Raw genomic sequence first — 25,365 nt, forward strand, 5'->3', positions numbered from 1 at the left:
GGCTGTCGTGACTACAGATAATAGCAACATTATTAATCACATTGTTTGCTTATGTTTTCTTGTCAAAACAACGTGTTCCGTGAGCCGTGATGCCAGATTAGTGACGTCATGATCATTGTCAACATTACATTGGATTAACTCGCGGCAAACGTCAAGACTTGGGAATAATGATTTGAAAGATTTGATGTTCCCTAACTTCAGAATGGTACAATCTGTGATTCTTGAATAATACTGAAATTGTTGAAGATAATATGAACATGTTATGGTGTCGTATGAAATATCTGACTTTTCATCTAAGCACCAACATTGAAGCAACATTCCGTGATCAGACTGTTAACAATTACGTGCTTTGTCTTATATAAAATTCTTATACAGTACCAAACGTCGGTAATAGATTATGATAAGAATTTCGGGTGTCTTGAGCACTCAAGTTAACAATGTAAGGCCCAACCAAGTAATTATTATGAATGGCGTCCGCGCGGGTATTGACCCCCCCCCCTCCCCCCCCAAAAAAAAATTCTGATTCCTGTAACTATGACCAAAGAGTCACGACAGTACCACAAATCCGTACCGCGACATATGAGCACAAGAAACAGGACAGGGTGACAACTGCTGTTCAACTGATTTATTGCTGTTTTCATAAGGAATAAAAGACTTGTTGGTTCTCACTTTGTGCTCTCTCATTCAATTTGTGCCCTAACATTTTGCACTAACTAAGTTTATTTCAAATCTATGCATCTTGTTTTTCCGCCCTTCTTATTTTATTGGCACTCTCGCATTAGATTTAGGGTCTCTAGAGGGCGTCATCCATAAAAATTATTTGGTGTGGCCTAAAGGATTTGCACTCAGTTCGACACTTTCTTTGATCTTATTTTTATGTCAACTTTAGAGGCCAAGTCCGGTTATATTTATAAGTTTTGTATTTATAAGTGTTATTACCTCCGGGGGAGGAGACATCCTTCCGCGGAAGGGTTTTGTGAGAGATTTAGATTTCCATGTTCGCAACTGTTTCACGCGTTTGGGTGGACGGATTCTTTTGAGACTCGATATATGTTTTGCTATTGGGCTGCAGATGATGCACGTTCTTTTCTTTTTATTGTATATGTGTTTTCGGGCGTGAAAATGGTGCCTTTTGGTGGCCCCAAAACACCCCTCTGAGCGTGAAAGTGGTCGCGACCGTTAACCTTTGGCGTGTTTAAGCTATTCTCGGTCTGGTCCACGTATATGACCCCTCACACAGAGGGGTGTCCGGTCTCGATAAATTCTTTGTTTAAAACCCTATATAAAAATATACAGATTTCACTTGTTTTATTATTTTTTATTTTTTTATTTTTATTTATTCATATTTCATTATTCATATGTTTTATTTTATTATTCATATGTTTTTATTTTATTATTTTTTCATTGTTTATTGTTATTTTTTTCTATTTTTTTTAACTTTTATTTATTTAATTTTTTCTATTATTTCTTTTGTTTTTTAATTATTTTACTTTATGTTTTATTCATAAGTTTATAAGTTTTGTATTCATAAGTTTTCGAACTTTCTACATTCGTGTTACCATGGTGATTGATCGAATATCAAGGTCAAGGGTCAACCGGCTATCACGTGACGTAACGCAGGGGTAAGTTCCCAAGCTGGATTCGCCACTTTTTCAAGAGCGTCCAAAATATCGATTAAACCTCTTTCCAAGCATTCGTTCTTTTTTTCCGTATTTCGTTCTCAGAGTTAAAAGGTTTTCTTTTTGAGGCAGAAAAACTAGTACTTTGTGACACACTGGAATAGAACATGTGATTCATATCTGTCTATACGTTCGGCCGGCTTTCTATAGCAAGACAAAGATCGATTAAAACTTCACAGTCGATGATGCAAAGACAAAGAAACACAAAGAAAGTTCGCCCACAGAGATCTGTCCGGCATCTTGGGAACTTTAACCCAGCACACGTTCGATCGATAAGACAGACGCTCCACGTCAAGAAATGCCGCCCAAATTTGGATCCCGTGAGTCCCCTGAATCAACTCAAAATGCTCATATTTTAAACCGAACAGTTGAGGAAAGTCCTTTTCTTCCTAGTTGTTACAGTTTTTCCATCTATCAATGCATTGGTTTGACTAAAAGTTCAAAATTCATTGTTTGAATATTAACCCAGCCTTTTGTTTTGACTTCATGACTCTTTTTGTAGCATTTGGGGCTATGATGCCTAAACCTGTATTCATTTTTTTCGCCCTTTCGCTTCATATTTCTTCTTAAAAAATCCGAGAACCAACAAATTAAATTGGTGTTGCCTAATGGACATCAACAGGTGTGACATCATCAGCGACCGCTATCAGGACTGATTCCCTGTAGCATTCCAATGATCTAGTATTTTTTTTAAGTCAATGTCAATAAAGCGTTGGAAAAATCTTTGTATAAAGACGGAATGCTATTTTCTTGCTATTTACACCAACTTTATTCATATAACAAATATTCACAGTTCTCAAGTGATGAGAGGGACAACTTTGGTACTCAACACATCGCATGTATTATGTTAATGAGGGGGTCATTTGCATCATTGACATAGTAAAGGACTTTCACATGAAAATATGTGTAATTCCACTTAATAAAATCGTGAATTAAAATAGAATATGCCAATTATAACCTTATTTTCATATTCAATGAGGTATATTAAAAACAAGCTCTAGATATTTCCTGGAGGTATGTGATCTTCGAATTCTTGTTTTTGCTCGCACCGACTAAATTTATAGCCAACAACCATGAATTTGAAAATAAAGACCCTCTTGTCACAACATACGGAATACTCTACTCTCTAAACCGGCTGTTTGGCCCATTAAATACTTTTTTTTATTTGCAATTCAACATGATACAGGACATGGAGGTGAGGTATATAGCTAATTTTAACCTCAGCACCAGACAAACAAGTATGTACAGTGACAAAATACATGACAAAAACAACAGAGAACAGCAAATGGGTAGAAATAGATCAATAAATGGTAAGGAAGAACATGTTTTGTAGGCTGTGTACGAGTTAATCTAATACAAACCGTTTAGTATCAATAATATAAGTTCGGGTGATTGTCAGAATGTTGCGGTTTGTATCTGGATGTAAATCAGGTGATCCTCTAAGTAAAAGTAAATTGGCACGTGCGTTGGTACAGGTGAAGAATGCGGAATAGTTTTAGGAACGATTTTAGCAAGGCCAATGGCGCCTTTTAGTGCTTTTTATTTCCTTCTCGTGAGGCACCCTTGGTACTTCCCTGGAGAGAAGACAATCCCCTTGTACGTGCAGCTGTAATACCGGCTGTACTTTTATCAGACCGTGCAGGCATTAAAGGGTTGAGTGATGCTGGAGCCAGGTTCAACTGGTGTTTGCCTCCAGTCTGCCTGACCTTTAGATAAACGTTCATGTGAGCTGCAGCACGTCTGCCGCCTACACACACACACAGGTTCCACGTGAGGCCACAGCAAGTAATGTTTATGGATGACATAATCCGTAGACTCCAAATCTAATGCGAGGGGGAGAAAGAAATAAGGCGGGCGGAAAAAGCAAGGTTCCTACATTTTAAATTTTGACTCAATAATTGTACAAATGGTTTTGATTCAGTGGAACATCACATTTACACAACCAGCATCACATATCACTGCATCAAAGTAAGAAATAAAACATCAAATCAGAGCCTTTTCTTGTCTCCTCTCTTCATAGTTATCTGCCATCCACCTTCTGGCATGGCAACAGACATCTTTACCCATTTTCAGCATGTTGACAACTGTCAGAAGGCAACAAAACTTCTTGTTTTTTTCTTTTTTTCAAAATCAGGCAAAAATCAATACGTGCGCTGATGTCATCAATAAAAATTACTTGCTGTGGCCTAATTTTGGAAAAAAGATTTGTTGCCCTTTGACAGTTGTCACCATGCCGAAAATGGGCAAAGATGTCTGCTGCCATGCCGGAACGTGGATGGATGGCAGATAGCTATGAAGAGGGGAGACAAGAAAATGCTCTGATTTAATTTTTTTTTCTTTTACTTTGATGCAGAGATGTATTATATTCCTTTCATATGTGATGGTAGCTATGTAATGTGTGTATATGTAATGTTCCCACTGAATCAAAACAGTGATTGTACAGTGATTAAAATCTTTTATTTTGTTAAGTTGTTTCAGTGAGAAATGGATGTTGCAATAGTTGGCAGTAAACATAGCACAATATAGGTATCATTTCTTGTTCAGCAATGATGTCAAAATTTGAAAATGTAGGACTCTTGTTTCTTCGGCCCGCCTTGTTTTTTTTTTCGCCCTCTCGCATTAGATTTGGAGTCTGCGGAGGATGTCATCCGTAAAATTTACCTACTGTGGCCTAATGAAATGACCGAGCTTTGGGTGTGCAAACTCAAAACACTCCAATATCTGGATCTTAATTCACATGTAACGGAGGAGACATCCTCGCCACGGTAGTACTACAGCTAATTGGCACCCGTGTGTGATTCGGAGTAAAGTGAAATTCTTCCCAGAGCACTCTTCCAGTAAATGGCTGCAAATAAAGCGCGGTAAGGCCCTGAGGCGGTGTGGGTGTGTGTTCTGCAGCAGATATCGTAGCAACTCTATAAACATCAATCACTTCTGTGTATCTGCGCACGTAAGACTAAGTCACAGAGGTAGGACTAAATCCTCACACACGCCAGTACAGTCCCGGAGTTCACGGGAATCAAACACGCGCAGACGTCAAGATAAATTCAAAATACCAAATGCAATTGCTACGTAACAACGTGACATAAATGCATACAGTTACGTGGTATAGGTACAGGGGGAATTTGAAAGCATTAAGAATACATGATAAACAAGTTATTTATAGATGAAGATTATCTTCATCCGTGGTCTATTAGATAACGTATCTGTTCTTACCCTTTTATCATTACTAAGAAGTGAAAAGAAGTGGAATTCACTCAGTTAGCTACTTGACAATGTAATTTGGCTGATAATTTGTAGACAAATGAATGTTAGAATAGTGACACCCTTACAACATAGTCCATTTTTCGTATATGAAACAGCAATTTCAATGTTAAAGATATAATCATCATTACCGTTTGACACTTTAAACTTAATTAGCATGTTAGGAAATATTAGCGAAGAAGGAATGGACCGCGCCTGCCCTTGGATCACGACAGAGAAGTATGGAGGAAGGCAGTGTGCTCAGCCACTAGCTGCCCCCACAACTAGTGCTGTGTACCGGTTCACTGGACCGGTTCCTGACTTGTAAAAATGTTTAGTTACCTAGGTTCAAGTCCAAAAAAAAACATAAAGAGCAAGAACCAGTACCGGACCTATTACAAAAAACAAAAAAACATGTCACTAACCCCTTTTTGTTCCAAACCACCTAAAATCATCCATAGATTGTAAAATCTGTGCTGCAAAATGAAGAAAACATTGCCTCCGGGCATCGTCAAGTGTCGGCCTCCATGTTATGTGGCCACAGTTTTACCCAGACAACATTGCAAGGTTGCCAATATGCAATTTTGTATATGACATTGGTTTAGTTTAGGCCCGGACTTAAGTCCGTAACTGAACCGAAACCTCTGGACTTAAATCCGGACAGTACCTAAATGTGGGTTTAGCACTACCCACGTCCACCCCCGGTCAAGAGACCGGTAAGCCAGTAAGAAGAAATATTAGTGACCAGTCTATCCCTGCCATCGGGTTTTTTTTCTAGCTTCCCCCAGAAAACATTGTTTTCCCTCGTGGATTATGGTAACCAAAGCAATAAAGCTAAAACAAACGGGTAAAGGTTGCGACTTATTAAGGTTAATGCAAGACGTATATGACTGACCGGCAGGATCTGTCCATGGAAAATAAAGTATACTTCAAAGGCTAATGTGCAAATATTATGAAAGAAATGAGGCCACAAATCCATAACGATGAGTAGTTTTATAGATATAAGAAAGAGTCCGTTTTGGACAAAATATTAGAGACCGTGCTTTACTTGTATGTAGGTGTTATTATTATTATCAATGGGACTAAAATATCATGCGCCTGCTGGCAAATATCACAATTGAAGGCTTCACCCGCATATTTGCTTGCTATGCAAATCGTTAAGATATCTTTGTTTTTTTAGTATTCTCCTCTGGGTTTGATGATTAGACATTTTTATTACTGTTTTGTCACTTCAATTTTCCATTGATTGGACAAGTACATCAATTATTACTCTCATTTCAGACATTTATTTCTATTATTTGACCTCTGACCTCCAATGCACTTTTATTTCTCTATGCTGATTTTGTTTCAAGTTTGTCATAATTTCAGCATAATTTTGTATGTTTTATTTATTATCATTATTGCTAAAAGTAATTATTATTATCACTTTATTTTATGTTGATGGACTGCAGGAAGAATAGTATGGAATTTGCCATACTAATGGAGATCTTATTATAAACAAACAAACAAACAAACATCATACTCTTTTGACAAAATATTTATATATAAACACACAACGAAACATCATAGTCATTTCAGGGTAGCTTTCGGCCAGACGGCTAGCCAGTTTGATGTTCCCGAAAACAGTTTCCCATCAAATTGAGTACGGAAACACTACTGATGTTTGCCGCCTACATGTTCAGCTACCCGCTCCTCCTGTGGCCATATGGTCGTGTCTTATTTTACGTATCTGTTCTGTGATTACCAGGAAATTGTGCGCGCTGTATCATATGTTTGCAACTCAAGACCATGTAAATGTACGTCGTGCCAATTTTCTTAATGAAATTATGTTATATCAGTCGCTGTGTGGGTGTTTATTTACAAATGTTGTGGTCGTCGGTAGAATGTTGCCACTGGTAACAACAAGCAAACGCAAAATTTGTCTCAAAAAGCAGGTAACAATTTTGCATTTACGCGTACGTTTTTAGTACAAGTCGCCATTGCTCATTATAAATTCAGAACAGCATTGTACAAAATTGTTTTCAATCTCACTTACCCCCGCTTGATACCGACAGTATCTTCCATTTCATTTCAAAGGGTGTTATTTCCGCTCGCAGGAGTGGAATTCAATTTTGTCTGAGTAGAGGTAACGGCGTTGCCATGGCACCCAACCGTCATCACTGTCAGGCGTTCTGATTGGCTGGCTGGTCTCGCGTGCTCCGCCCACGAAAGGATATTTGTCCGGATGATTTGCTATACAGCAAGAGCAGAACGGTAGCGAAATACGGGGCGCGCGGCGAACATTCGCGCAAATGTAGATTATATCTTCGTTCTACCTACCTGTTGAGGGCTGGAACACAATAACGGTACCGCTAGCTGTAGATTTGTGAGCCGGTCAGAAGTGCGTGCACCTGTGCCGAGTGAACTACAGAACAGTCAGCGGGCTGCACAGTTCACCCTGCCGGTGAGAACACGGCGATCTCGCCATGACGTGGTTGGGGAACATAACGCCGCAAATCTTGCAGGAAATCTTGGACAAGTATAACATGACTCGGGAAGACTTCATAGGTGCCTTCAATCTCACTCCTAGGGTGTATGTAACAGAACTGTCGCCTAGTGCCAAGACAGTCACCCTGGTGTCCTACATCGTGATTTTTCTGGCGGCTCTGCTCGGGAACTCCCTGGTGGTGTTTGTTGTGTGGAAGAACAAAGGGATGCGGACAACTATGAACATCTTCATCTGCTCACTGGCGGCGAGTGATCTGCTCATCACCATCTTCTGTATCCCGGTCACCCTGATGCAAAACATGCTGAAGAACTGGATACTGGGAGACTTCATGTGCAAGTTGGTGCCATTTATTCAGGTACGGGAGCAGATTTCTGTGATTCCAAGTAGAACTGTGGCTCTGTGGAAAGTAGTGGTTTAATTCGTTGTTGATCATGAAACGTGTGATAGGTCGCGATGTTAATTGTATTTTATTTTTATTTTATTTTATGAAGATTTACCACATTTGTGGTAGGATTGACATAACAGGTGACTATCACCTTTTCAAGATGTCAAACCTGAGACCAGACTGTAATGTTTGAACCACTCACACCGGGAAGGTCCCCTACTCTTTTCGGTAAATGCGGTGGCCATGGGTTCTTTAACGTGTGTCGGGTGTGGCTTTCCAAAACACGGGACCTCCATTTAACGTCCAATCCGAGGGACGTCCCTAACCGAAGCTTACACCTGAGTGAAGTGAGGATAGTCGTGTTAAGTGCCTTTCCCAAGGGCACAAGATCGGCGACAGCGCGCAGGATTCGACATCTTGGGCCTGGGCCGAACACGCTACCGCTACGCCACACGACCCCACAATTGTCTTCCTCGGTCTTCAAGAAAGAAGTCAAATCCAGTAGTTTTCAGGAGTTAACAGTAGTAATTTGTGTATTTATTACATGTTGTTATACCAAATGTTTCTTCTGTACTTCTAATTAGCCCCTGAGCATAAATTTGCAAGATAACATTCTTTTAAAGAAAAAAAGAAACGGACCGATGTATCATCGTGCTAAGATGACGATTTTATAGCTACAAACCCCAGGCCCATTCTCAGTTCTGTAGTATTTGTGCGGACTTTTGCCACCTTCATACTCAGTCAGGATCATAGTCCGCCGCCGCTAATTTCCGTCTCGTCAACAGTCGTCGCCTTTTGAAACGGTCGATGTCACATCGAAGAACGGCTGAATCTAAGTGTATCAGCACGGTCCATCCACACTGTGATGTTTCTTGGCGTAGAGGTTAGGGTATAGGTTAGGGTTTTAGAGCTACTCAGAGGACCCGGGTTCGAATCTGAGCTTGTGCTTTTTGTTTTTTCCCTAATATTTACAATTCTACATGAACCTCCCTTATATTTGCAATTAGAATATTGCTTTTTATAGTATATATATCCCTTTTTATTCGTTCTTGGACCTCAAAAAAGTTATGGTACGCTCGGATATGGCACCGACCATTCAGAGAAATGGCATCGACCGTTTCAAATGGCATCGACCGTTTACGAGACGGTGACTTGCTTCGCCGCCCATGTTGAGAACACAGTCACATAAACACACATGTACAAACTTAAAGTTTTCGCATTCCTACCATCCAAAGATAAATAATACATATTCAATGTCGAGTTAACGTTATTATATATGAGCTGATATTTCAATTTATCATCCAGTGCGCACCACGATTATACGATTCTGTCGTTCTCAAGCGGCGAAACTTAGGCCACAGCACGTAAATATTATGAATGACATCCTCCGTAGACTCCAAATCTAATGCGAGCGGGCGAAAAAAACAAACAAGGCGGGCCGAAAAAAACAAGGTTTCTACATTTTAAAATTTTGAGTCAATCATTGTACAAATGGTTTTGATTCAGTAGGAACATCACATATACACAGCAAGCATCACATATCACTGCATCAAAGTAAGAAACAAAACATTAATTCAGAGCCTTTTCTTGTCTCCTCTCTTCATAGTTTTCTGCCATCCACCTTCCGGCATGGCAACAGTCATCTTTGCCCATTTTCGGCATGTTGACCACTCTCAGAAGACAACAAAATTTCTTGTTCTATCTTTTTTTCCAACATCAGGCGAAAATTAATGCGCGCGCTGATGTCATCCATAAAAATTACTTGCTGTGGCCTAATTATAATCGCTTATACGACAATTAGCGAACACCTGTTACTTTTTAGTGTATAGCCCATATCTAATAGCATAACGTTACCAGTTCAAAACGTATGCTGATTTTCCAACTTATCCGACCACCACTTACAATCAATCAATATCATCATCATCATCCACTGTGTTCTGCGTCTACAGTCGTATGGAGGTGTTCTGTGGCCGCATTCAGTCTTTCTTCATCTCTTTCCAAAGTGCTTTCTGACTCGCGAGCTCTCTAAGCTCCTTGAGGTCCGTTTCTGTTGTGGGAGGGCCTAGCCCTCTGCGCTTCAGGTCTCCCTTCAGCATGCTCAGCAGGTTGATACAGTGTCACCCTTTGCGAGCATTGTATCTGCTGGAGCTAAGGAATGAAAATTCCAGGGCTTTTTGTGCAGGTGTGTCTTGTGGCATTACGTATATATGCCATTTTTCTTATTAAATAGTTTATAAAACGGTTTATTGGTCAAACATTACCCGTGCAACCGCAGCCGTTTGTAGCGTTGAATTGATGCAGGGTTTACAATCGGTTTACAATCACATAAGAATCAATCAATAATCACAATCAAATAATACATATATTTTGTCCACACACTTTTCTGTGACCCCAATGCGACTTTTTCCAACCGAAGTTAGGTATCCATTCACACCAGGGTGATGTGGGAAAAGTTGTGTAAAGTGCCTTTGCCAAGGGCACAACGTCGGGGCGCATGTCCAGACATGTCCCGGGTACAACTCGGGATCGAACCCGGGTCTCAACGTTTTATAGTCGAATGCTCTAAAATTGAAGAATTGGCCCGTACTGAAGGTTTGTCTGTACATAAAGCTGTTTGACGTCAAGAAAACTTCATGGATGCAAGCAGCAAATAGTTATCAAATAATGTTCCGGAGAATACCCAGGGATGGATATCAACATCGGAACACACAAGTAGTTTGATGAAATTTTTAAAAAGTCAACCCCAGATGCTGTAGCATCATGATAGTTACTCCTCAATCACAAGCATAACCGCAGGTGTGATGTTGCGATACAAACTTCGCAAACTTCACTAAAAGCCAACAACAAAACATATATAAAGATTTTGAAAACTGTTAGGAACTTTCGTTTCTTTCTTTCTTTAACACTAAAACCAAAATGGAGATAAGCTTATGTATTCGGTAAATCATTTGATAAAATGCACCGCATCACATACATATTTATTTATGGCTTTTTATGTAAATACCTAGGGGGTCATGAATTGATGTTGCGCAACAGTGATGCACAAGTAGACTTCTATCACGTGGTGAGCACGGGCGGGGCTATAGCCAATCACAGTGTAAACTGGATCCACCCTAACCAATCGCAGTGCAGATGTACACGTGCTCGATGAGTTAGTGAGGGAACTCTGATTTTGATGTTTTATGACTGTTCGGTGTGTTGACAGCTTGCGAGTCACGTGGCAGACATGTTTAAGAATTCTGTTATAAGTGATTGGCGAGTTGCCTAAGGTATTTTTCATTCATTAAACCCTTGGTACTTTCGCCAAAGAAACTTTTCAGGGTTAGTTGGTTTTGTTTGACCCATTTTTCTGGTATGAATGACCACGGAGGTATGCATAAAAACCTTTTCGTAATACGAAAATTACATTTATTTAGTTGAAATTGAATTCCCAATCCGCGATGAGTAGAAATACTGATGATAGCGCCTTGTTGTACAAATAATCAATTTTTACAACATAACAAAACAACATTCACTTCATTGACAATTGAAATTCATTTTTGAAATAAAAAATGAGATAAATTTCTTCATACAATAATGATATTTTTATTTGATTATATTTTCAGCAATGTGTAATATTACATGAAAATCAATTATTAGGCTGCAGTCGCTCGATTTGTATCATTTGGTACTTCGATTAAATGGGTATATGAACTAAAATTCGCCCCAACTTTCTCTCATGTACTCCAGTGTCCTTCACACAAGCTCATACAACCCACTACAATTACAATTATACAACCAACTTCCTTGGAACTGCCAAGTATTTTCCCAGAATTACAGTTTGTACCATAGAGTGGAACTCGTTGACATAGATAGAAGATATAGAAAACTTGTAACAACTCCTACTCGCACAAGCCCATACAACCCACTACAATTACAATTACAACCTACTTTCTTGGAACTACCAAGTATTTTCCCAGAATTACAGTTTGTACCATAGAGTGGAACTCGTTGACATATTTAGAAGATATAGAAAGCTTGTAACAACTCCTACAGTAAGACGTGCAAAGATTGGGCGTAAGAAGTGGTTGAGTGTAAGGCCATGTTGATTTGAGTATATGGATGACATCCGCGCTCGCATGAATTTTTGTCCGTTAAAAAAATGTTTTTGACAATATTGTAAATCATGCAAAGAATCTGCAAAATGAGAAAGTATATGCGGTAAATTGAAAGAAAATATTGAAAAAAAAAATACTTATATCGCAGAATGCCAAAATCCATTCCAAAGTACAAGAAGAAAATGAGAAGGAATAAAAATGAAGAATCTATTATTCACCATGGCAAGAAAATGTTACCGTGTGTGTTTAGTCATTTCTTCAACCTTCATGACCATGACCACCTAGATTTCATAATGAAGGCAAGTTGTTTGGCATTTTTTTAAATTCTCACATTCGCATCAGTTTTGGGGTTTGTCATCCACAGGATGTCATCCATATAATCAAATCAACACAATATAGAAATATAACAGGATCTCAGAACTCTGAAGGGGATTATATTAATTCTATTTGTTTATCAAAATGTTCCAACAAATACGTGGAAGGGGAGGGGGAACAGGTGAAGCATCTTTTTCAGCTCCCTCTCCAAATGTATATCAGTAAAAAAAAACTACGAATTCAACATTAGATAAGCGTTATACATTACATAGTACACATAGAGATACAATAGCGTGGACCTAGAACTCCAGATTTCCAGTCAGCGTGGTCTTAAAGCTACACATGTACATAGAATGTCTGTATCAAAATTATCCTGAAACCTGTTGGACGCCGTTTGAATGACAAAATGTGAGACTGACTTGACTGCAACCCCCAAGACTAATTGGCGTTTCTACTTTATTTCAGCCACTAGGCGGGGAATATATGACATTGCAAATGTAAATGTAATGAACAATCTACACATTAGCCGAACAATCTTGAGTGACTTAATGTCGGTGCAAATTGGCGTAAACTACAAAAATACCTTGGGTAACTCATCCTATAATCATTGGATACTTCACCGGGGATCTCGAAAGGTTTTAGGGCTAAATTAACTCCAAACATCCTCCTAACATCAGGAATGGGGATTACAGATCAGGAACAATGACATTTGCACATTAACTGACGGTTCAAGTTTAAAACAAGACTTATGTACTAGTAGTAATACCTCCATTAAATATGTATGGCTTCACCACATCACGAATTGAAACATATTGTGTCTCTCTGATGTTTCTCCTTCTTCTTCTCCCTCTCCTGCCATTTGTTTAAAGGGATTCAACTCTGCCATGTTTCAGCCAAATGACCTGAAATTTGGTATGGAGGTAGGGTGGGCAAATACCCCCGAATTCCCCCCAACCAGTAAACAGTACCGGGTTTCTCGCCTTATTATTGGCCCCAGTATTACTAATGTCTTGTTCAAAGTTCTTACTGACTGAGTTAGCAAAACACAGAAAAACAGGATTATAAACCTCACCATTCCCATTTTGAAATTTCCCGCCTGCTGGTGATGAAGGTCAAAGGTCATATTTGCTAGCCTGGTTATCCAAATAAACACAAATGAATTTGCGGAACCTGTAACATAAATCATCATTTCTTGTTCAAGTTTACCATTGATTAGTTACACTAGATTCCGTATAACATCAGAAAACATGCATTAACTTGTTATTACAAATTAAACAGTGAATAATCTAGCATATAGCAAGGAGTCCTTTTAATATCTTGGGATGCATTACACATTATGAATCATGAAGTGGCATTTGATAAATACAGCATTATTTTGCAATTGTGGATGTGTGTAATGCTTTATCTGAAAGGTTTTAGCACTACTTTTAGTATGTAATTGTACATGTAAGTAATGTTTGCCTATATTTTGGTAACTTATATCAAACACATATCAAACATCTACACTATGTCATACTCCGTAAATAATTTCATCAGGTTGGTAAACGACTGAATAGCAAAGTTCTTTCTATCACAACTATTTATTTTTCAAGCCGACGTTTCGATGACCTTCTGTCATCTTCATCAGGGCAATTCTGTCAGAATTGCCCTGACGAAACGTCGGCTTGAAAAATAAATGGTTGTGATAGAAAGAACTTTGCTATACACTATGTCATACTGCACGAAACAGTGCCCTAACTAGACAATCTGATGCATGAATAAAACTCCTTGCATAAATTAGATGACTTAAATTAGCATCATAGTGAATATGAGGCGTACTCAAAGCATAATTCTTCCTACTCAAAAGACAATATTGGTGATGAAATAGTATTCAGCAATTCTTGGAATATACGTCTTCGACTCTTTGCTACATAATTGATAAAATAATTTTGCCTCGAGTATTATATCCAACAAAGTTATGATGCAGTTCTACCTTCTATATATACCATTTTTTTCAGACTACATTGCATAGTTTTCCAAAGCAGAGCGGATTATTTACAGCCTTATTTACAATGTTGGACTGTGCCTTCATTCACAGTCTCCTCTTACTGCCAGATGTCGGGTAGACATGACTGTAATCGTGAATGGTAGTTTATGTTTATGTTTATTAGGAATCTCCATTAGTAATACAAAGTTCGTTTACTTGTCTTCCTGGAGTCATTTACATTTAAAAGATGAAATATAATCAATTACAAACTTGATAGCTACAATTATGTACATCAACAACTTAAATAACAGTATAACAATAACAAACTTAACATTACTCTACGCGTAGGTCTACTTGCTTGTATGCACAACAATTAAAGCTTGTTTAATCTACCTAATGAAATGCAGTGGAGAGGTCAGAGGTCCCTACTTACTGTAAATAGGGACCTCTGACCTCTCCACTGCATTTCATTAGGTAAATGGTGTAATACACATGTATATTACCACCATGTGTCGAGACGCATGTGGTTGTACTTGTTACTCCATACTTTAAATGTGCGTTCGCTTCCAGATGTCATATCAGATGGTAGATTGTTGTATGTTTTTTATGCTTCTATATACAAATGTTCTGGTTTTAGCTTTAGTTTTGGGTTTGTCTAGCGTAAACGCCCCTCTTTGTGCAAGTCTTGTATGGTGTCTATGTGTGGTTTCTATTTTCTGCAAGTGTTTGAAGATACAGTTAGGTTGCTCTTTAGTTACAATTTTGTGGAATGCACAAAGAGTACTGTGAAAAGTCCCTGGTTGACTGTTTGCCAGTATAACTGGGTGTGTACGTCGTTAAGTCTGGCGTCAAAAGTGGCGTATGTGGCTAAACGAGCTGCATGATTTTGGATCACTTGTAGTTTATCTCTAAGCAGATCATACGGTGGAAAGGCGGGCTCTGTAGGCGGGCAGTTATAAAGACATGCTCTTAGCTTCCTTTCAGTACCGCAATCAGAAACTGGTCTCATCTTCAGCGCAGGCCGAACGCCTGTCTTAAGCTTGATTTTCTTCAGCATCCACGAATGTCTTCATGGGTATCTCAGTAGCAATGTCAGTGCCGCTTGCTGAAGCCCCAAATCCACCTGCGAGGGTCTGCAAGTTGCCTGCAGTTTCAGTTTCATCTGCCATAGCCTCAGTTTCCCCTGCAGTGTTAGGCTGGTTGCTGGCGGTTGCGTCCCGTCCCTTGTCCTGACGAGCCTTGCCCACACGATGGCGTGCCCTGTTCTCCTCTGCATCGGCCATGATTGTCATCTCTAAAGCAGAGCCGGTTCCACCTGCCGTTGTTACGTCGCCCATGGTCCGCTGGTTGCTGGTAGCGGTGGCTCGTCCATTGTCCTGGTTAGCTTCGACCAGACCCACCACCTTCCCCGTCATTGTCAGCATCAGGGTCAGCAGCAGGCCTCGAGAAGCATTCAGCACAGTGAAGATGTAGTCAAGAATTGTGCTCTTGACGAAAGGAACGATGAAGCCCAAAATCCAAGTGAACCCCATCAGAAATGAGATAAGCATGTAGACCCAGATCGTACTGATCTCCGAGCGTGGCAAAGCAGTGGTGGCTATCTGAAAGGACTTCCGTATGGCCAGCAGCGCAAGAATGGTGAAGACAAAATTGACCAGAAGGGCGCAGAGGACAGGAACTCCAAATGCCACCAGACTGGCTGTTGGATTGCCGATCCAACACTGCTCTCCATAACCCACCCTGACAGAACTGCCGAACTCCACAATCACTGTGACAAGGGCTACAGGCACCGGCACCAGCCAAGTGTACAAGATGTACTTGTACAGTTCGGCTCTTTCTAAATCCTCACGAAATGTAAGGAAGAGATCTACAGCTAGTACGTTCATGGATGTGAAGGCCGTCAGACTAAGGTAGTGCAGAAGTATTGCATAAGCTGTACAGCCTGGTCCGGGAGAGAGGAACACACGTCCCACAAACTGGGTTACGGCAACTGCCATGCATGTCATCATCTGCACCTTCAGCTTTTCCGGGACTTTTTCCCACTGGCCTGACCTGTAAGTGTGAACCACAAAACCAGACACGGCTATGTCAGACACTACCACAAGACCCAGGGCTAACCAGTGCTGGACAGGGTCCGAGGTTTGGAGCGTGTCGTTGGAAAAATACTCCAGTAGGCAGTCCCCACAGACTGACGCTTCTGTGTTCAGAATGGCCACCTGCTCAGCTGGGCACGACACGTTAGAATTCAACAGGCGGACACTGCCATTGGGAAGGATTTCGAACTCTTCGGATGTGAAATTCAGAATGGGTCTGCTGCAGTTTTGCAGAGGGAAAGTTTTGTTCGAAGAGCCGTGACTTAGGGACGAGAGAGATCGACACGAGTCTACAAATGGGTCGTATAAAGAGTCTGAGGGGCAATGCTGAGGGCTGTTTTCGGGACTCGCATCAGCGCTAAAGTTGAACAGATGAGTTAACGAGATCGGATAAAATCCCCAAAATATGTGATAAAAATAGAAACAACGTAAATTTGTGGCTGCCACAAGGGAAAGTCCTTCACAAAGAGCACAGTGAACGTTTTTATAGATCTTGAGATTGGCAAAACTTACTTGCTCCTCGTAGGACCTGCAAGCAGTCACATTACAATTTACATTCTGCCTATCGACGACAGGGAGAATGCATTGCCTCGGGTTCACCGGCAACCCAACAGGACTGAACTCCACCTTTAGAGTTCCGGTACAATCTTCATTCCAGCCAGGATTCAGGAGTTTATAATGATCGTATAATATTTGTGCACTTCCAACGGGATTTGAAGGGGAACCAGTGTACCCAGTGCACACAGGTTTGAACTTCCATGTAATGAATTCTTCCTTTCTTACATTGTTACAAAGGGCACAGAATATGTTCCTATAGGAGATACTTGTTGAACTATCTTGCACGGGCATCCGGTAGACCAGGTCAGCTGGGCTGTAGGGATCAGCTTGTTTTAAACACTGATCTCTTGTGAACTCATCCGTCCAGTCGTCAGGGCAGTCAGCCACCAGCCAATAAGATCTTCCCTCGTCAAATCCCGGCAGGCACTTCCAATTCTCCTGGTCACGATCAGACGGTTTTCGAGCTGTTGTGTTAAAGTTGCACACCTCTCTGGAGGGCAAACAATCATCAGGTCATTTCTGGGTAAATGTCGACAATTCTTAGTGCCTGAGTTGGTCTTCACCCCCCCCCCCCCCCACACACACACACACAAACATACGCTTTTAGTAATGTTACCATTATAGTAATTTAGGACCTTGTGATGGACTGCAATAGTTCAGCCGAAAACTCTAGGGGACGTATTCCTTCCCTTGCAACAATGTTTATATATCTATAATTGGTATACCTCTAGAAATCTTCTGTCATACATACATGTATATAGAATTCACGTACCCAATGTCTCTACAGCAGTCGCCGAAGAAGCTGCAGTCCTGGTCACACTGACACAAAGAAAATTCACTGTAACTCCTCGCGCACTTTCCTTCACAGGATACCCTTGAGCTGCTACAGGATCTGGGAACATAGTCCCACGACCTGGGGTCTATAAGGAAGAAAAACACGAGACGAAACGATGTACAAGTGTTGATGATGATGATGATGATGACTGGTTTATTCATTAAAAACATTTTGCAGCCCGGAGGCTGAATTGCATGTTTCCGTACATCAGTGTCCACCTTAACCCTAAACAGTACACCTGGGGTCCGCGCGGACCCCAGCACTATATATTCTGTAATATCTTTTTTGTTTCTAAAGATTTTTTTCTGAAATTTTAGGTAATTGTCATCCACAAAGTTGCCTCTCAATACAGTGCAGAAAACTCCGTTTCTACCATTTATAAAAAAAAATGTATATCTGATTTTCTTTTGGGGTCCGCGCGGACCCCAGCCGGCTTTCGATCATAATAGATACACTGGCGTTCTTATACATTACCTTATTTCCGTTTTTATATGTTTCTATGCACTCATCGTATGTCTACCAAGTTTTCAGAGAATGCATGGTGTAGTAATAGAATTAAATTTTAATAACTTTGGTGTAATTATGACGTCATATGACGTCAGAGCTAATAATATAGTCTGCCATATTGGATTTTGACCAATGACGTCATCAAATTAGCATATTCTATGCATATTAAATGATTTCACTTATATTTAATTATGTAAGATGTTATTAATGTTGGAAAAGAAGTGTAATTTAATATAAAACTCAGAAAATTTTTATGTTTAAACCAAAATTACTTCTAAAAAAAAACTGCCTGCTAGAAACCCGTTGCCATGGCAACACAAAAAAACATCAACTTACTAGTATTAAACTAATATGAACTTTTTTCCAGAGACATTTTAGGAAAGGTCTCCAAATTTGATACTTTTAGCGCAAGCCGTTTAGCCGCTATCTGAGATCAAAGTTGGGCCTCAAAAGCCCCTTCAGTCTGAAATGGGTTTAAAAATCGGGTATTTCTTCTTGTCTTCTTTTCTTCACCAAAAAATAGAAAAAGTTCAAAATGTATGATTTTTGTATGTAATGTGGACACAGAGGTTCCCACATCAGTTTGCAAAACAATTGAGCTGGTAGCATGTTGATAATTTCTAAAAATTAGCAAACAACTGTTCTGGGGTCCGCGCGGACCCCAGGTGTACAGATTAATCAGTCCGGGAAGGTGTACTGTTGAGGGTTATCATTATAATAACAACTTTAAAAAAACTTTAAAATATCCTTCTAGCTCAGAATTTATACATAAAATTGGATTTCGATTTCCACTTAATTATTAACATGATCTCTCTATATATATACATGATAAAAGACTCAATACATTACTTCTTTACGTCGACTCATTTAGGAGTGATAGATGAAAATATTCTAATTATGTTTACATCAATTCTAAAAACGTTCCTTTTAAACTGATGTTTTGCAACGCATTGACTGTACCACGTTATATACAAAGTGTGCTATTACGTTCTTGTCTCATCCAATGGCACTTGTAAACCGGGGTTGTTAGCTGTTTGCGGACATTATTGTGGTTTCAGTTTTTACTATGCTATTGTCATGACTTGTAATGGATAACCGATGGATGACAGTTAAGGATGATAGCGACTGTTTAGAACTGATCAGTTGGATATAACAATGAATGAATGACGACCTTTATTGCACATTTTGCTACACTGGGCTAAGTATAGGTCAAATCAAAAGGTGATGAAAAGATACATACAAAATAAAACTAGCCATCATTACATAAATTCAACTTCTCGCTTTTCAGTTATAGTAGAGATAAAGGAACAGATATGTTTTTCGATGGAAGGTTTGTCAAGTCGCATTAGGAATATGAATTTTTCTACAGTGCTCAAGTTTATGAAGTAAGAAAATAGGTTTTGTACAAGCCTATACAGATCATTTCTCTCTTTACTATATAATCTACATTTTATAACAAAGTGACATTCGTCCTCTATTCTATTCAAATTACAACATGTACATAACCTTTGTTCCAGAGGGGTGCGGGTATGTCTTCCAATTTCAATTTGTAGTTTGCGGCAGCTTATGCTTAGTCTTGTGACTGCATTCACGATGGTCAAATTTGGGCCCAAATATTCCAACCTTTTAATCGAACCGAATCATGTTCGATATGACGTCATTCGAATCGAATCATGTTCGATATGACGTCAATCGAACCGAACGTTCCTTCGATCCGGGGTCACCTGCGGCCATGTGCAGGAAACCCGCGGCTTCAAGACCGTTTTTACACGGGTACCGCCTAACAGTAAAAAATCAACCTTTTCACAAATACAAACCGATTTCGGGACAGTACATCTATGCCCTGTTTTATAGTTGATATGTTACATGTAACGAAGCTACTGCCGTCACCGTGTGTGACCTTGAAGATCGTAATTGTTGTTTACGGGGATATATGTTACCCCCTGTACGTACTCACACTGCCTTACATGCGTGCAAACATGGTATTTAAACCGCATCAAAAACAAATTCAATTTACCTCCGAAACGTTTTAAATTTTAGGCAAGACACAAATCTCGATCTGTGTCGGACGGATTTTTTAAAGATGGCGGCATTCTGGAATTATCGGTCTTGGAAGTTGAAAAAGTGCATTTTTTGGCGAATTTTTCGGCCTTAGCAACACTTTAACTTTGAACGAAAGAAAACTGTCCGACTCAAATCTTAATTTTGTTATACTGTTATCTAAAATGCAAAAAATTGGGATTTTCTTGGAGATTTGGGGTCGGTTTAAATCAGTTGTTTGGTTATTGACGTCGATTGTTCTAGAATAATCATTCGACATGTTGAGAGTGATTTCAGACGCATTTAAGCATTGTATTAAAAACAAAAACATACGAGGTATATGCAGTGCTGATTTTATAACATTTGGACAAGGGAGCCCCTGTCAAATTGTTAATTATTGCTTAACAAAATGTCAACTGTTGAGACTGGCTCCACGGAAGCCGCGCGTGGAACACCGGTAACCTGATACCCCTCCGTAGAATTGGAAATTTTGCCGTAGAAATTGACCGCCGTGATTTCTGATCTTCACATTTTCATTATTTAGGTATTTTTCTTCATTATAACAATAGACTTCTTCGAGCTTTCTTACCAGGACATTCCGTCACGTCACAGTAGTCCCACGTCTCCGTCCCGTTCGTGGTGTAGCACCAGGGCCGCTCCTTGTTGTCAGGGTTACGGCAGAAGTTTTCCTCCAGCCCCGCATCAGGATGAGTCTGTGGTGTGTGGGGATGGCTGTAGGGAGACTGGGAGTCCCATCTCTGACACAGCCTGTCCCCTGCCCTGTACACAGAATAACACAGTCACGACATGACCAAGTTAGGATGAGTCTGTGGTGTGTGGGGATGGCTGTAGGGAGACTGGGAGTCCCATCTCTGACACAGCCTGTCCCCTGCCCTGTACACAGAATAACACAGTCACGACATGATCAAGTTAGGATGAGTGTGTGGTGTGTGGGGATGGGTGTGGGGGAACTGGGAGTCCCATCTCTGACACAGCCTGTCCCCTGCCCTGTACACAGAATAACACAGTCACGACATGATCAAGTTAGGATGAGCCTGCGGTGTGTGGGGATGGATGTGGGGGAACTGGGAGTCCCATCTCTGGCACAGCCGGTCTCCTGCCCTGTGGAATGGGATACTATAAATTATGTACTAGTACCTTATCATGTTAAACTAAATATAGATACAATGATCAATGTATTTCTCAATTTTATCAAGTTGTTTTTAAGACGTAGATTAACGTTATAGCCTTTTCTAAATAAGTACATTTTTCCTGTTTGCTGCGAAAACCGTACAAAGAAGGTTACTTTAGCATAACGCAGCTTGGGGGTGCAATAGTCTGTACATCTGTTTCGCCAACAAAGTTCTAATCTTACCTATTTATGCGCCCTGCGTAGCTCCTTCCCTTGTCTTTAGTGAAGAAGCAGCTTGTTGGTAACTCTGGAAATGGAAACAGGACATGTATGTCGTTCAATGAAATTAGCATGTCCCTCCCTCCACACACGCACACACACACACACACACACACACACACACACACACACACACACACACACACACACACACAAACACACCCACCCACAAACGCTACTGAAAACATAACCTTCTTGGCGAAGGTAATAAAGGCATCGACAGTACTCACGACAATATAGCTCGTCACTACCATCCGTACAATCACGGTCACGGGTCACAAACAAAGGACTGAGGTATGCATTGTCCACTGGTGCAGCTTACCCTCCCTTGTTTCTCACCTGCGTTGGACATTGACAAATTGTTGCTACATCACGTGTTTACATTGTGTACTTTAACATAAGGTATTTGTATACTTTAACTTAAGGCTGGTGTAGGCTTTATGCAAACACCATTCAATTAAAGGCATCCAATGCAATTTCAGAGCAGCAAAGCTGGAAATATTCTGAATAAGGCAATCATAATGATATTGACACATACTGCTTCACATTAGCACATTTGAGTAAGCATTTCATACTTTGGGCATTTAAAACTGCAGAAACAAGCCCCAATATGAGTCCTTTATTTTATGGGTGGTACCCCAGTAACCTTCCAGTAACCACTTCCGTCAAAATGTTGGGTATTTTTGCTTCATGAGGGTCACTGGGATAGTGTTGTTTCAACTCAGTATGTAGACTAGAATATTGACTTTGAAAAATCGTGTTTCCAAGTCCTGAAAACTGCAGTCATCATATTTTGAAAGTGCCTGTTGCATGTGCTTGTTTTAAGATACAGCAGAAAATAGAGAATAGTATTTACATGGTTCTATTGTTATAGTGGTACCCAGGGCACTCCAACTTAGGTTTAAAAAATTGAATGGTGATTAATAGGTGGTAAGGTGAATCTAAAGGTTCTGCGTTCGAATCCCTAACAAGGTTTTGAAACATCGTGATGGCATGTTGCCTTCCACGTTTCTACTTACAGCAGTGTTGTTCGTCTGAATTGTCTCCACAGTCGTCTCTACCATCACATACTTGGGCCTTGTCAAGGATGGTTCCATTGGCGCAAATCCCTTAGGTTTGATTGAATTAAATAAAAATGTTTGTTTGTTTGTTTGTAGGCAGTAATCTCCGTAATCTATCCGGCAGTACAGTTTAAGTTTCTATGAATATTGCTTACCTGCGTGATGTTTAACCTTCGCCTTTTAACAGTCTAGTTTACGATCAATAATGATGATATGATATGAATCTTTATTGCATGTTCTTGCCCAGACGGGCTAGATGCACAAGAGGGTATGCAGTATGCAAAAACATGAGTATTTCATACTGAAACGCTATATTCTAATGTAAAGTGATAAGAATCTATACATTACAACAATACTATATACTACCTATCATCTACTGTAATAATAATAATAATAATAATAACTTGATAATAACTTAATATAACAGTCACTTATCGGTTAAAAAGACTGTATAGAGGGAACTTTATTGCACGGCAATAAATGAAGTATAGACTTAAAATCCATATTACTAAAACTACAAGGGTGAGCATAAGTTTTTGATATACTGTTCAAGATTTAAAGATTCAAGATGGATCTATTGGTTTTTCGCAAGTTAAAAACAACTGAATTTTAAACCAATTTACAAAACATTGGTATATTAATACTACAGGTTTGCAATCAATATAGGCGTACGATTAACAAACCAATAAAAATACATGTTTCATACATTATAAATTTCCTGGACAACATTTAATATAGAACACTGTACTACATTTAAAAAGACAACAGTCAGGGGTTCAGTCCATAGTTATTGAGGAGCTGGACCATAAACGGTATAGACTTGCTCTCCGACAGTCTAGCATCTCGCTGTTTTTAGTACTACGGCCAGTTATATCTACTGTTACAATGGAGTAGGGCTAACAGTACCCCTCCCATCCTATACCTGTGTTCCTGTAGTCTACACAGGCTAGGCAGTCACAGTGAGCCGCAGTGTTGCCGCACAGGTTTTCCGAGGAGCAGCATGGGTAATTACTGCCAGGGTCGCATTCGGCGGGGGTACGGTCTTCAGTATAGTAACGTCCGCAACGCAAATCTTCACGCCACTTGTTTGGAGCTATTAGGTCAATTAGTCATTTTAAAAAAGGTTTCACTCTATCAGTCACTTTTCACAAAAATAGTGTTATCTGATTCTGTATTTGAAATCATTTCCGTGTCAAATTTGGTCTTGAACGGGTACAATATGGCGTCTATGATGTTGCGAATAGAGCATGAAAATCCGACAGTGAAGAATGACAAAGTACAGAGTATGAACCAATCTGATGGAAATATTCAGGAATAAATGACCATAAACTAGAGATCGTAAGTTGTTACTTCCCTGAAAGCGTTACCAGGTACCCACTGCCCAAACACCTATGTCCCACTCAAAAGCGTGTCCACAATACGAGCTATCATATCCGTGTATACCCTTGTACACCGCTACAGTACCGTACAGCAGCCAACCTTCGTTTTCCTAACCCTAACCTACCTATCAAATACCATATAGATACATGCACCACACTCCAAGATATAACCGTTAAAAGATTCACAAAGCCCTATATATGGGGTACCTAACACAACATAACTTTCTCGGCAAAGCTCTTAAATAACTTGAACGCCTCACCACATACTGACACTTCGCACAGCTCCCATCGCACAAACGGATTCTCGGTGTAGCACCAGACTCCGGATTCACCATCCGGATTCCGGCAGTAGTTCTCTTCCAGTCCGGATGACGGGTAGTTATCCGGTGTCCTGTCGTGTGCATTTGGAAACTGCCTGTCCCAGCGTTGACACGTCTTGCCTGTCCTTGTCACAGAGACGGTTCCTCGGTAGGATGCCCCATCCCCCACCTGACATGGTTCTGGTAGATGAAAAATGTAAACTGAACTGTATTTTCCATCAGAAATATTGGACAAATTTTAATTGTCCAGCTCCTGCTTTTACAGAATGATCAATTCACAAACCGAATGTAACACCAATTCTAGTGACCTACCAAATTCACAGATGAAACCAGCGTCTATCTTACAGCCCACATCGTTCCACTTATTTCTCTTGTTGAAGGTAGAGGTCGCCCGAGTTGTCGGGGAAGTACACCGCACATCGCTCCTTTCCACCGGTCGGTTCTCCCTCGGCCCAGTTTTCCCATTCCCATCCTGCCTGGAACCGCGTGCGTATGTCCACGTTCCGTCATCAGAACGGGTCATCCCGAAGTAGAAAACCTTCGTCTTGTCCGCGGCGTTCTTTAAAGCGACCAGGAAGTCGTTGGTGTCGCTGTCACCAGGCATGGCCAGAGTACTTCCTTCCTCTCGGCAGGTCGCCAAAGCCTGGTCGTACTCACTCTCGGTGTCGTAGGCACGGTAACAGCGGCGGGTGTGTGGGAGGTGCCAGTAGCCATTGGAGCACTCTCCAGCTGTGGTCAAAATGTGAGGATAACTAGCTTATTCGGGTAGTTTAAAGAATTAAGATCTTTAATGCACAATTCAATAACACTGGGCTAAACTGGAGTAAAAAAAAACATGTTCAAAGTTAAGAAATACAAGATACATACAGCTTGGTCTGTTTCTTTATTATCTTGCAATGGACCTATACCATTATTACGTCACATTTTGTTTACCGCAATGAATGCCGGTCAATCGACGCTTATATTGTACAGCGGTGCGTAGCGCGGT

The 25,365-nt window shown here is 40.3% G+C and overlaps 1 protein-coding gene across 1 annotated transcript in view; it reads left to right on the forward strand.

Moving 5' to 3' along the window:
- The first annotated feature begins 7,315 nt into the window (after positions 1–7,315).
- LOC109462816 (pyroglutamylated RFamide peptide receptor-like) overlaps positions 7,316–25,365 on the forward strand; it is a 32,038-nt gene continuing 13,988 nt past the window's right edge. The window contains exon 1 of the mRNA XM_019759443.1: positions 7,316–7,765. Within this exon, the coding sequence (XP_019615002.1) occupies positions 7,388–7,765 (378 nt within the window). The 5' untranslated portion in view covers positions 7,316–7,387. The remainder of the gene's footprint in view (positions 7,766–25,365) is intronic.

The sequence above is a fragment of the Branchiostoma belcheri genome, unplaced genomic scaffold (assembly GCF_001625305.1).
Source record: "Branchiostoma belcheri isolate BF01 breed outbred unplaced genomic scaffold, Haploidv18h27 scaffold12, whole genome shotgun sequence".
NCBI classification, from domain to species: Eukaryota; Metazoa; Chordata; class Leptocardii; order Amphioxiformes; family Branchiostomatidae; genus Branchiostoma; species Branchiostoma belcheri.